General features: G+C 47.2%; 1 protein-coding gene across 3 annotated transcripts; it reads left to right on the forward strand.

The window, feature by feature from the left end:
• Window positions 1-231: 231 nt before the first annotated feature.
• On the forward strand, window positions 232-3,027 carry ccl20 (C-C motif chemokine ligand 20). Of its 3 annotated transcripts, none has more exons than XM_029830375.1 (4): window positions 232-1,796; window positions 1,910-2,011; window positions 2,460-2,537; window positions 2,601-3,027. In XM_029830375.1, exons 1-4 carry the CDS (start codon window positions 1,642-1,644, stop codon window positions 2,635-2,637), a joined length of 372 nt encoding a protein of 123 aa, XP_029686235.1. In that variant the 5' UTR covers window positions 232-1,641; the 3' UTR covers window positions 2,638-3,027. The 3 variants fall into 3 exon arrangements, with proteins under 3 accessions (XP_029686235.1, XP_011614809.1, NP_001233222.1); XM_011616507.2 differs by having other exon boundaries at window positions 246-1,796; window positions 1,894-2,011; NM_001246293.1 differs by having other exon boundaries at window positions 1,699-1,796; window positions 1,891-2,011; window positions 2,601-3,021.
• The last annotated feature ends 11,399 nt before the right edge of the window (window positions 3,028-14,426 follow it).

The raw sequence follows: 14,426 nt of genomic DNA on the forward strand, positions 1-14,426 counted from the left end.
AGATGCACTAGGAAGGTAATTAAGTATTAATTTAAATCAAACTAAGAAAAAACAAACTAAAGTTGTTTTTTTTTAAACAAAAAATGCAATTTCTGTATTTAATTCCACATTGTGATTTATTCATCCTCTGGTCAGATTTGCATGTCTTGACAATTCACATTCAGTGTTTCAAAGATACATATATAAATATTGTATTTCCACGTATGCTAACCTAGGAGAACTTTTGTTTGTTACTTTTACTTATTTTTAATGAGTAATTAGCAATGACAATGATTCAGAAGATTTAAGAATATTGTTCAAATATATCGGTCTTATTATGCACGCTAACCAAGCATGAAGTCAGGTTTTGTAAAATCTGATCTTTCCATGGTTTTGGAGGTGTGTTACATGGGATTATTGGGAATTATGTTGCAATTATCCAGTTTATTGTAGTTAGAATCACCAGATTACAAAATGTACAAAAAGAAAGTGACAGAATGAAAAGGAAGGATTGAAAATACCCACAGATTTGTAAATAATGTCTCATTTGCACACATCAAGTGTGGGTCATACTCAGAGATTCCCCGACGGTTCCGCGACACCAGTGCCCCCTTCTGGTGGGCGGAAGCAAAACCCCCTGCAGATGGACGGCCTAAGTCATGAGTGTGTGTGACGGCTACGCTAAACTGAGCCGTGTCTCCGTGGCGTGGGAGGACAGAGGAGGATTCAGGGAGGGCGAAAGTTGAACAAGTCATCTCGAGAACACAATGACTCATTTGTCATGGTGACGAGCCGGCTGAAAACTGTCGCAGGATCAATCCCGGCGCTGCCGCCTGACAGTGATCTATACCAGCGACGCTGAAATCTACAGACGCAGAGTTGTTAACACATCACAAAGATTTACAGCCACCAACTGCCACCATTTCTAAAGTGCCCATGAGCAAAAGCACTTGAGTCCCCATCACCACCTCTGATCTGTCGCCGACCTTCACACTCTTCCTTTTATGAAAAGGTCAGCAGAAATGGATCCTCCGGGCGTCAGTTGAGGAGGACAAATGGGGGAAAACTCTCACGCAGGAGTTTCTGATGTAAAAGCCGACGTAGGCCGGCTTGATTCGGGAGCTGTCAGCTTTCAGGAGGCTAAATAGGTCATGCTAACATCAGGGTGGGGCCCCTCATGCAGCATCAGAACCACAAAACAATCTCAAGAGTGCTGATTATGTAAAAGTCCCGCTTTCAGCTCCACTGTCAAATAATGACAGTGGCCATTACGCTCACTTCATAAAGAAATATATGAAGTCAGATAAAGGCAACGCGTCGCGGAGCAAATTCAATTTACACGCAATTACGCGCGCGCCTGCTGAGAGCTAAATACGAAGCAATACGCCGCAGCTTTGGAGCTCTAAATGAACTGGAGTCGCTGCGATGATTAGAATCCGCTGTGCGCTATATGGAGAACTTTGCAGCCTGATTATTAACCCAGATGGCATAAATATAGATGAGAGCCCAAGGAGACAATAAGAACACGACTCCTCGGTGCACCAGATGCACACCGAGCCTCTCGCACACCCACGTAGAGAAATGGCATCAAAGTGCAATCTCTGCAACTTTGGCTGCCACGGTGTAGCAGTGGGCTTCCTGTCCTCAATTTAGGAGCCACAGATGACGAAACATCAATCGCAGCTCCAGCATATAAACACGTGTCGGATAGAGGCGGCCAGATTCGGCTCCTCTCATCGCCACTCGCGCAGACATGATCACCGTGACAACCTTCGTCCTCTGCTTCGTTCTGGCGTTGACGCCAGCTCCATACGCGTGTAAGGCTCTTTTTTTTCTCCCTCTCCCCCAAATTGAAGTCAGCCCAAACTAGTTGTGTTGACCTGATGGATGAGCTCGGTCTGTCTTTGACAGTAGGTTCTCATGCGAGCAGAAGCTGCTGCACCAGATACAGCGGGAAGCCCGTACCCCCCCAGCTCATCAGAGGCTACAGAGAGCACACCGCCATGGAAAACTGTCGGATCGAGGCGATCATGTAAGACCCCCAAATTTACAACCTCTCCCCCCAGCTCCCCTCCCAACGTGGCTGAGTGTCTGATCTTCGGCGTGTCAAAGTGTCAAATTCAGAATATCTGTGGTGCAGTGATCCCTTCCGGAAGATCTCGCCAGACAAATAGGCCGTTCCATCGGACGGATTTCTCTGTCAGGAACGTTTGAGAAAAGACGGTAGGGTGGACAGCCAGCCGTCCAAAACAGGATGTTTGGATGTCCTGACAGACCCACGTTACACACACAGCAGAGCAGGGTGTCAAATCTCACAATTATCTTGGGGTGTGGCCAAAAATGTGTCAAAAAAACAACAAAGGATGCGGCCACGTGTTTATTTTAATGACCAAGCTGCATAAATCACTGCAAAATGTGCTACATTTCTGAGCGGTGGGACAGTAACTTCTGCTATAACCAGAATTTTTCCCTCATTGTAGCTTCTACACTGTTCAGAGGAAGATGGTCTGTGCAAATCCGAAGGACGAATGGGTCAAAAAAGTCCTGAAACTGCTCAGGTAAGAACTCATTTTGGTGAGTGTTTTGTTCTGGTTGATTAAAAGCCTCTCCGTTCCTCATAGTTCAAAGTTGCGGAGACTATCCAAGGGCAAACCCTGAAGAAATGCCTGAAGCCTGATGGGAGTGGATCGCTCTTCAGGGCCTTCCCAAAACAGCACTGCTGGCTTCTATTAGCAAAAAATCCCAAAGCTGTAGCCTCAGTTTTTCAGCAGAAGTTTGCCAGCTCATAATCAGCTCAGGTTATCTCTGAAAAACTGAGTTGCTCTCGTTTGCTTTGATGCAACAACCGGTTTTCTTCTATTAATCCTGGATTTATCCAGAGACCAGAGCTGCTTTGCATCTACTTATGGCAAGAATGGCTTTTTTTAAAAACTTCGGCAGCTTTATTTAGCTTCATTATATTGTCTGCAGTTAATCTGCTTTTGTAATCAGACGTATGAAAAAAGGAATCATCATAATCCAATAAACTCAAATAAGTCAGGACTTTTATTCATGTGTTGTGTGAAGAATGCGTGCGTGAGCGTGTATGTGTGTGTGTGTGTGTGTGTGTGGGGGGGGGGGGGGAGCGGTTTGACCATCCTGCCAGGCAAGGTGAGTCTTGCATCCTCGCCACGTTCCCCTGATTCTCCACTAGGTGGCAGAATCTCCCTGTTAAAAATGCGCCCCCAGCTCTCAAGGCACCAATTGAAACAGCAAGAAACTGTAGATGGCAGAAAGGCCGATTAAAGCATGTACCAGCAACAGCCAAGCTACCACGGAGACAATAACCGACACTAAATACCTGTAGACGGAGGATTGGTGCTCGGTTCTCTGCAGGCCTGACCCTTAAATACAGCCAAAGAAGACAGAGATCAGAGTTTGTGCTGTCCCCGAGCAGATGAAATACATCAAAAGTGTCACGTGTTCAGACTACGATGATTGATCTCCCTCCGCGCCCTCGAATCTGGGTGGTCAAAGAGGAAAAGATCAATATCCATCCCACCTTTTCAGCAAAACACTACAGATTCTGGGCCGCCGCACGCCTGTTTCATTTTCCACCGGGCCTCCGCTGATTGACCCGTGATCATGGCTGTGTTGTGCTGACTGCTAATTCCTGTTGTGCGTTATCGACCCCAAACGCGGCTCGCAGAGCATCTATGTCAACGTTGTGTTGCAGAAAACAACCTTTATGGATTTTAGGCACATGATTGTACCAGCAATGGCTGTTACGTAACTGTTGTGTAACTGCTCTCAAAGGGCTCGAGCACTGTTTACCCCTGCGCTACTCTTCCTCTGATGCACAGAATAAACAGGTAACCACAGAACATCACCGTCTAACACATGCAGCAACCTAGTTTGGTGTATGTGCGTCCATGTTATCACCATGAAATCAACAGAGGTTCACCCAAGGCTGCACTGTGGCTGCACACAAATACGCGAACATACACGTGTTAACCTTTTAAATCTGACTCAGAGAGTGAAACGAATACAGTAGCTGCTGCTGTTGGAGCAAAACCAGAGATCTGCAGCTTCGCGGGTTTGTATGAGTAAACTTTTCGACACGACAGGACACGTTTCACTCGCCAGAGTGTGAAGATATGTGCACGCTTCCGTCTGAGCAGAGGAAAGAGTACTAAGCCTCAGACCTGGGGGGGGGGGGGGGGGGGGGGGGAGCAGCAGGTGAGTGGAGGGCCCCGGGACCACATTAGTAAGCTGGCCTCAGAGGAAACATGTACTATGACTTTCCAAATAAGCACGTGTGGGTGCAACATTACAATAGGCTGCGGCGTGTGCATGGAAGGTTTAGCTACACAACGTCTAAACTTTGTTTGGCTCTTTGTTTTGGGGGATTTTTGTTCTTATTTTGTCAGATTTCTCTTGTATCAATGTATTCATGTTGCTACTTTTTTATTTTATATGCCTATTTTCGGTTTTATTTGTGCGGTTTTAGGGGTAACTAGCTCGATCAGTTCCCTGCATCCATGTTTCATTCACTAAAGAGCAGAATAAGAAGAAAATGACGAATTCTCACTGGGGTTACACTACATGGAATGAAACTGGGGGAGGAAGTGGAGGAAGACAAAGAAACGTTTAGACAAGTTTTGTCTTTAGTTTCTTGGAGCAAAAATAGAAACGTCATATTTCCATAATTTAAAAAACCAAAACCCAAAACATATGACTGCCTGACGAATGTCAACCCTTTACACAGCTAATGAATCATTCAGTGGGAACTGATCTTCACTCCTTCTGATTTGGCGCCATGTTCCACCAACCCTCACGGTGACCATGTGACATGCTGCTGGTTCTCTGGGGGCTTTTTTCCATCACTCGATGGAGGCTAATGAAATGAAGTGTGATTTATTTAAAGATAAGTTCTTTTGCGTGGGCGGTCAATGCAGAGAAAGTACAGCTCGGTCGCACAGCGCCTCAGCTGAGGGGAGCCACAGAGGACGAGTGGAGAAAGTCTGAGGCTGCAACCGTTTACATGAACCGCAGGCGAACAGGTTTTCCCCCCATGGTGGTCTTCTTCAGAAGCTAACTGTCATAGCTAATGAGTACCTGTGCTCAAATGTACTTGAAAAATATTTTCATGCATCAGAAATTGAATGTAAATGTGATATTCTAAAAAATAATGACATTAGCTGGACCATTTAAAGAGATGTTATTATAAACAAGTACAATAGACTCCTAAAAGAACCCATTTGCCTAATTGCATGTGCTGTGCTGTCGGCGCTGTGCTCCACGTGCACACGCCTTTGTAAGAACTGCGCAGCAAAGTTTGAATTTTCTAAGAAGAGATGGAAGATTCTTGCTAATAACCGATGCTTGTTTGGCCGACCACAACCTCGGAACTTACACAGGCTCAACACTGCACTCAGGATGTGGCCTTTCTGGTTTTGAGTCTACTCAAACAGCCCCCTGCACCAAAAAGTCTATAATATCACACAGCCAATCACACATCATGACTCAAACACAGAGTCACTGGCTGGGGGAAATAGAACTAAATAATTTCCTGTATTTATCTTAATATTTCTTGTATTTTCATGTATTTTAGAGTGCAGCTCTTCTTGATTCCTTCTTCAAATCCAGTCTTTTTAAAGACTGCTGAGAAACTTTAAGTTGAACTTTTATGCATGATGTTTCCGTTGCGTCTCTATGGCAAAAACCTGTCACCAAAAACCTGTCACCAAAACCTGTCACCAAAAACCTGTCACCAAAAACCTGTCACCAAAAACCTGTCACCAAAAATCTGTCACCATCCTGCATCATCACCTCAAAAGGAAAAAGACATTTGTTCATCCATGTCTATACCGACCTCTTTTAAAAACATCTTAACGACTAAATGTGTCATATTTGGGGTCCCAACAGCTCCTACGGACGGCGTGCTAAGAAGGTTGAGGTTAGGATTGGTTAGGATTGGTTAGGATGGGATACGGTTGGGGTTATGGGTCGGTTATGGTAGAGTCGGGGGGTTGGTTGGGATGCCCAGGGTAGGGAGCTGGGTTACATATTGTGTGGTGAGGACTGTCTTTAGGTTTAAATATACTTTATTTAATGTATATTTCTGAGTTTCCCCGTATTCTAAGAAGGTGAAATGTTTCCTCTGAGGCCAGAACAGGCTCCTTGTTCTGTTTATTGTTCTGTTTATTTCATATTAATATACCTATAAAGTACCTAAAAGCTGTCTTCGGTTCCCTTGTTTGTCTTGACCACTGTCTCCTCCCTGCATATATGATCCGTAGATTCATATATTTATCAGCCTCTGTGAGCACCAGTGAGATTCATTTTAAACAAAAAAACACAAGATCAAGTGTGTCAAAACTGCTTTATTGTTATATGATTGATATATAGTTTATATGAGCCATGTCCTGCATATATGGTTGCAATAATATATAAAAGCTTCATATTGCTGTGAATTGTGTTCCGTTAATCACGGACATATTCTCTGTTTCTTCCCCTTCCTGAAGTTTTTCTTCTGAAGTTTCCTGAGACATTTGAGTCTCTCCTTTGTCAAAATTCTGTCCGTTTCTGGCGTCGTCTCTGGCGTCGTCTCTGGCGTTGGCGCTGGCGTCGGCGTGATGGTGCCCGATGGCCCGGCTGTAATCAGCGGGTTCTCTCGCAGTTCTTTTGTGACCCTGTCCATTTGGACCTTAAACCTCACCATTTCTGCCCATTTAGTGTCCGGGTTGGAGCAAAGTATTTTTCCGGACAAGGTGTGAACCCTGCAGTAGATATAGAATCACAGTTGCTGCTTAAGCATCATGTCAAACATTCTTTGATCAAACATTGGAGACTGTTTAAGTCACTTACATTAAGACTCTGACTGGACAGATGCCTTCATGCTGAATGCTGTAATCCACAACTTTACTAAGTTTGATTTGGGTTTTGGACCGACGTGGACAGGGACAGTCTGCACCCAGTCCGGGGGCTGAAAGAAAGGAGCAGAAACGGTCAGACGCCCTTCGCACCAAAGCCGTCCATGGAATTCAGCTCTGGCCTGTACTCACTCGCGGTGACGTCGCTCATCCATTGGCTGAAGCACAGAAGAGTGGTGGCCAACACCAGCGCCGTGCTCGTCTTCAGCATTCTGCTCGCGTCCCCTCTCAGCAACACGCGCTCTGAAACGGCGGCAGCGGGTCGTGGCTCTTTCGGCAGAACACCGAGTTCGTCTAAGTCGGGTAGAAAAGGCGGTGGTCGCGACCTTCTGGGGAGGGCTGGCAGATCTTTCTGAACAGTTCAGGTTTGGTTTCTGTTCTTATAACAAGATACCCCCCACACGTCCCCCACCCCTTCCGCTTTCCTCCATCACACCGCCAACCCAAGGCGGTGGTCACATTGTAGGAAGAGGAAAGAATGAGCAAGCCAGAGATGAGAAAGAAGCCTTCTCACCACAGCCCTGCCCACAACTTTCATCCCCGTGATACAGATATCAAGCGCTCTGCAGCAGAGGCGCAGGTGACGCGCTGCCTCCAACCAGCACCCATGGAGGGGATTCGATGGGAGACGATCATACAGCGAGTGGGGACGTCCGTCAATCAAAATGGACGCCGTCGGCCTCAACCACCAGCTTTCTCCATGCTTGTCGCTGCTATCGCGGCGCGGTCAATGCGTGTCAAGGCATCGCTAACCAGCGCTTGTGCCACTTCCTGTTAGCCTCTCCCATACCTGACTGTTGGGAGCGATACAGTGAACAAATAAATGCAGATGTGGGTACGAGCCAGCAAATTTGGACGCGCCTTTTCCCACACGCATACAAATGAGCGCTTTCTCTGCATCGAATAGCTCATCCTCATCAGTATCGTCCCCGTGGCAACCTGTTTGTCAGAGAAGAACCGCCTCGCTGCTTTATTTATGCCTCTCATATTCATTAGCTGTTGTGTGGGCAGCAGCCCGGGTCGTCGGGTCGCCGACAGCGTGGCTGATAGCGATTCATCTCCTGATAGAGCGAGGGAGTGGAACGTGGCGTTGCTGGAAATTACAATCAATAGCGACTCTCATATCTCGTCCCCTAACAGACTGGACAGCCAGCGATGCATGCTGTCGAGTCCCTGCAGATTAACATGAAAAAGAATATCCAATAGCGCACGAAATCCCTGGGCCTCAAATGGAAAGACACTGGAAAGTTACCCTGCAGAGATTAAATCCTGTCTGCAGCCTGTGTTTACTCTTCAGGGCCAGTTGAGCTTTATTCACAGGGAGTTTAGGGTCGAACCGGGCAGGAAACATCCCAGCAGTACCTGCAGAATGACAGTAATGAGATCAAGATTAGAGAAGAGAGTTTCCTCTTTTTGGTTTTAAGCCTTGTAAGCCATCAACTCCCCGCCTCGTCCCGTTGTCTTGTTCAAAGATTTTTAGACAACACGGAAAATGTAATCCCGTGCAGCAGGCAGGAAACCTCCCGTCTGGGCGGGATTCGGAAAAAAGCCGGAGAAAGATTCGGATATTTCTGCAGATCAATGCACTGACCTTTCTCAGGCTGGTGTCCCCCCCCCCCCAAAGACCCCAGCGGTCCGGCAACCATCGTTCAAGTGTTCCTATTCTCTGAGTGAGATAGAATCAATTCTCCTTTTAAGCCCTTATACAATCTTATTTCTATTACACGGACAGTGAAAAGCTGATTAAATGAAACTCCTGATTGGATAGAACTCAACAAATGCCCCCCCCCTTCCCCAAACATTCCCCTGGGCCCGTGTATTCCAGCTCGATATTAGGGAATTCCTTTGGGAGCCGCAGAAATGACATTTACTTTCCCATTAATATTTCAATTAATAAAGTCATTGCCTTTTCATTTCCTGGAACCCGCAAAGCAGAAATGGAAGCGACCTCCCGCCCCCGCCGTCTGACTGCTGTTGACCCCTTCCCACTCTGCCTCGATCGCGGATCAACCGTCCATTTAGAGAGGGCGTCAATTATCGACTTAAATGCTCCGTATTACCATATATATTAGCATATTGAGAGGGGCCGAGCCACCCCTCGTCTCCGGGTCGCGGCCCAGAGGCTGCAGGAGTGCACGGAGCCTGATCAATAACAGCTTTGATTACAGAAGCGCTCGGCCTGCTGGACTCCACGGCCGGAGGGGTTCTTGGCAACCCAGCTGATCCAAGGATCATCAGACAGAGTGGGTCTTCCTCGCCTCAGTGACCTGTCGGTTCCGCTTGGTGTTAGAGGCACCAGCCCACCCTCACATCTGCTCAGCTGGACTTCCTGTCATGATGATCAGATTGAGGGCTCTTTTTTCTAGCTCTCATTTCCGAACCCCTCTTCTTCTCTCCTCTCTTCTTCTGTCCTTCCAAAGGGCGACACTAGATGGCGCTGTTCTCCTGCAGTAACCACGTGCAGGGGCCTGACAGGCTGTGAGTGAGTCATCTGAATTCATCCCAGCGGCGCAAAATGGCAAAAATACAGCCAGTTTCCCCCCTCAGGCTACAGCTGACATTTTTCTGCTCTTCATGCTTTCACAGTCAGCAAGATAAGATGTCAGCGGGCCGTTGCTGCTCTGGAATTCCCATTTTGGATGCGTAATTGTTGTCTGCTGACTCAAAAATTAGCTTTTAACAGAAAATCTGTCCATTTCTTCCTGTAACTGGCCGTCAGTCACATGTCTCCCTTTGGTGATGACCTTACAGGCTGTTTGACAGATACTGTCAGGTGAGAACCAGCCTGACCATGGAGCTGCTTCATGAGCTCTCCTCTCTCTGCTCTTGTCTTTCCAACTCACATCTCCTCTCCCTCACCCTCTTTGTCTTTCAGCAAACACGCACCAGCTCTCCGTCGACTCACAAAGGTCCCACGGTTGCAAATTTCACCCTCACCGCGAGCACCTTCTGACTCTCTGCCCACGGAGACGCCACACACCCTTGAAACATTTGGTCTGTACAACCCGCTCCCCACTGCAACACCCTCTCCTCTGCTCCTCTGTTGAGTCAGGCAGAGTCATTTTAAAGTCTTAGTGTGTGTGTGTGTGTGTGTGTGTGTGTGTGTGTGTGTGTGTGAGTAAGAGAGAGTCCCTCCTACTTTAGCTGGATTAATCTAAGTTCCTGACCTTAGGGTGGTAAGAGGGGCCCATGTTTGGAAACACAGGCACTTGTCTTTGTCTCAAGGGCCCAGTGGGGGAGCCCGGCCGAGGGGCCTCTCTTGTCATGCGAGTCCAAGGATGCACTGAAGCCAATCACGGGGCTCCAGCACTGTGCTAATCTGTGCCAGCACCTTCTTAATATCAATATACCGTGAATAAATGGACAGCTGTGGAGTGTGTGTTGGGCGGGGGGGCCCCGCATTGATCACACACTACCTTGCTGTGAGTCAATCCGGCCTCAATGACCATTCACGTGTGTCGGCCCGATTCAATGTTGCTCGATAGCAGAGATTCCTCCTGGGGTGCGTTTATGTGTGCAGATCGAGGGCGATTATAACTCACAAGCAGCTGCTGAGAGTTAAAATGAGAAAGGAAACTCCATCTTCCAGCATATTGTGTCATGACGACACAGCAGCGGTGCGGTTGTGTTCCTTATTTCATTATTTGATAGCCGGATGCTAACCACATCCACCCGGTCCGTGAATTTAACAGATATTAGCAATTAAACCACTAAAATATGTGGCATCTAAACAAATACAGAGCTTTGACATCAATCCCTGGAGGAATGAAAATATGTCCCAACTCGTATTTTTCTATATTTAAACAATATCCCTCGCACGAGAGCCCTGTAGCGCTGAATATCAGACCTGCGGCCTCGTGCCTACAACTAAATCAACAGCGCGACCTTGGATGTGGCTGCTTTCATCCAAAAGTTCTACAAACGTATTTTATCAGGTAACAGTAATAATTGAGAAAAGATTATGATTTCTTGATTTAATCATTTATTTTGGCTGTGCTAACACAAATCGTTGTGCAACTGGAAGGGAGACTGGCTGTTGAGAATCAGTTAATAATTTAATCAGATATTAGAACACCTGCACAGCGGAGTGAGACCATCTGGAAATAGTCCCAGCGCTCATGGGATGTCTCTGTCCAATCAAATGACTTGGTCCGAACCGACTGCTTTATAAACATTAAGAAATAATTCATATAAAGTCAAATCCAGATACAAAATGTGTTTTGAATGAGCTGCCGGGCCCATCTATGCTTTGGAATCGTGACCTTGAAAAATAACAGATCAGGTTTCAGCTCTACATAATCATGGAATAGGTGAAAATGGCCCGAGTTATATACTATATCATAAATTATTAATGAACCCTGCCTTTGATATGAGCAAGCTGTGCGACTTTAAGTATTGAAATCATTTAAATTCAGGAATCTTACTGATGTCATTAGCATTAGCATTATTAGCAGCTATAGACAGTTTAAAACTACACAACAACATTGTTCTGTGGTCATGACCAGCTTGACCATGGGTAATGTGATCAAGGCGTAAACAGAATGATGTGTTTATACTATCAAAGGAGGGGAAAAGAGGTGCAAGGACTGAAAGAATGCTGGTGAAAGGAACAGAGGAATGCAGGAGGGAGGACTAACGAGGCAAAATGAAAATAGATGACGGACGATGAAGTGGCCGGGAGGAGGCAGTGAGGAGGAGGTCTGCCTGTCAATCGGATTAGGAGCCAATCATTCAGCGGAGGATCGCTTTGACCCGAAACCTGGTGGATCACATTCGCCACTGCACGCCCGCACACATCCACGGAGGCACTCAGCGCCGCTTCCCGACGCAGCCGCATGGAGATAAATGTGTCTCGCTCGCATCCAGTCTGGTGTTAAGTGCTCTTATTAGAGGGTGTATCAGCCTGCATGTAGGTGGCGAGTGTGTGTCTGAGTGTAAGTAAGTGAATGAGTAACGAGTGAGTGATGGATGGGAGATAATGCACATTTACCCTCACGGGGGCCGGAAAGGTTCGGTTGTCTCGCCGCCTTTTGCAGAGTATCGCGTTTGATAAGACGACTTCCCTCGCAGGCGCTGGGCGCCACATGTAAATCTCCTCCACGCGCTTCTTACGTTTTACGCTTCCGTCGTACCGGATCCATCTCCCTCCACATCTGCATCTTTCTGTCCCCCTCCCCCCTCCCTCGATCTGTCTGCTGTCTCCTGCTAATGGAGCTAATTTGTTTAGCACGGCTAAGAGTGTCAGTCCATTAGCGCGGGGCTGTCCGTGCCAACAGCGATGGTGACAAATAACACCAACATGTCTGTCTGCTCTGTGTACATGCGGTAATCGTGTTTATTTGCGTGAAATAAGCGCGATCTAGAAGATTGTTTACTCAAAGAAACACTTGCGCTTTAGCATTGAAATGTTACGTAACGGGAAAGGGCCCATGGCGCCTTTAGCTGGCACAAACTGACTTTTGGATTGCGACGTTCAGGCTGATATTTAGCAATAGTCACCATCTACACCGGCGCTTTAGGTTAGCAGATTACCTGAGCTCAGCAGGAAATTCACCTACCTATAAATGCATTCAAGTTGTAGTTCTTCCTGCTGCTTCAAAGATACATTATGGGCCGTGACTATAACGCAGCTATAAAAACAAAACAAAAAAATTTGCCGCACAGCTCTACACTCTGTTTTTCCTTGAACTTCTTTTCTGCTTCAGAAGCCGTGACGTTGATAGTTAAAATTTGGCTCAGTTTAGCAAAAGTTTGGTTTAAAAAGTTCAACAACCAAGGAGCTCCTGCATCACAGACAGGTGACCTGGTGGTAGCTGCAGCCCCTGTGTCTCATCCAAGGTCAAACATGTCACTCAAAGCTTGAAATATTTAAATGTTGTTTTCCATGAGGTAGCTGTGCGCCCCCTACTGGTGATTCGTAGCAATAGCACATTTGTTAAATGGTTGTAAACAGACAGCGTGGTTTCCCACAGCAGATATGCTGCCTTGAATAGAGCACTAAATTTTTGATAAGCCTAAAGAGTCTGAAGGCTCAGACAGGGAGTAGAGCTGCAAATAACCTGCTGATGGGGGAACAGCGGGAATGACAGTGATTGAAGCGATTCCAGCAGGAAAAGGAGGAGCTGGGATGAAAGCGGTCACCCAGGGAGGGTTGAAGGGTTTTGAACAGCCTTGAGATGTGTAGACCGACTGCAGAGGAGAGGAGGGGGATCGGCGGAGCCATCAGCTGGTGCGGGCTCACGTTTAGATCAGCTGATTCTGGGGAAGCTTCGGAAGCTAAACTGCGCCTAAAATAACTTCTCTCATTTATTCATCATAACCCGCATGAGCAGAAGCAGGAGCCGTCAGACAGGAAGTCAGAGAAATCTGAGGGCAGTTTTTGGTATCAGGACAATTAAAGGCCTCGCCGCTCCACATATAGGTCTCTTCTGTTTCCTGAATAGTTTGATTGATCCGTAACTCCTCTGGCATTCAGCCAGCAGGAACAATCCCAATACCTCCAAACTGGAGCAGCTAAATGGACTCCAGTCGCCATTATTGGTTTTACTACTTGCTTTTATGGACCTGTCAATATCCATCTATGCATATTTTATAAAACAGTGGAATTTCTCTCCGTGGGTCGCTGCCCTGGTTCTCCTGTCTCCTGGAGTTTGGGGCTATTAGCCCAAAGATTTACTGTCGCTGGAGGATCAGCAGCAGAAAATCTTAATAAAATTGGAGACCTGACGGCGGCAGGTCTGTGCGATCCATACGGACGACAGCCAAGCCTAAATCTCATTTATCTTCTTCTCTCTCTCAGCCAACCTATTGATATTAGGGCACAATGGCGAGGAGGTGGAGTTTCCCAACTCAGGCTCCTTCCTCTGCCAACAGGCCGTCACTGTTTGGGTAAACTCCAATATGTCCGATGACCACATCCTCCCTTTTATCCATCACTCTCTAAACACCTTTGATTTGATCTGACAACGCCGCTTTTCTGTTCCATCAATTATATTTTGAAGAACCGGCGACCTTCGTTTTTTTGTTTCCCCTCTCCCCCCCCCTCGCCACCCGCGGCGGGTCGGCCTCCTTTTTCATCGTTGGATAATAGGTCTGCTCGGACGGGAATATGATCCGGCCGGGATCCATTGATTGCTCAATCCTTCTTCTGTTGGAGGAGGACGGCGGTGCGGCGGCACTTCCCCCGCAGCCTTCCGGTAAAGGCGCTCAGCTGTGAGGGAAAAGTGCTGAACGCTCCACATTCGCTCTCCCACAGCCCCAAAAACAGCAGCTCAGCCGTGGAAGCGCGTGAAGCTCGTGGCTGCTCAGCAGAGTTCAGGCATTTGTTTTATATGAGATGAAGATCCCCATCTTTTTGTCAGATGGGACACTCACTCGGGGGGTTCCTGAGCCTGCGTATGCAGCTGAGACAGGGGGCAGACGGGGGCTTTGTGCGCCGGCCCATTCCCACACTCCTTTTCACCTTTTGTTGTACGGCAGCACCGGCGCTGTCTGACATGACGAATCGCTCCGCCCGCTTCGCTGAGACAGGAG

The sequence above is a fragment of the Takifugu rubripes genome, chromosome 22 (assembly GCF_901000725.2).
Source record: "Takifugu rubripes chromosome 22, fTakRub1.2, whole genome shotgun sequence".
NCBI classification, from domain to species: Eukaryota; Metazoa; Chordata; class Actinopteri; order Tetraodontiformes; family Tetraodontidae; genus Takifugu; species Takifugu rubripes.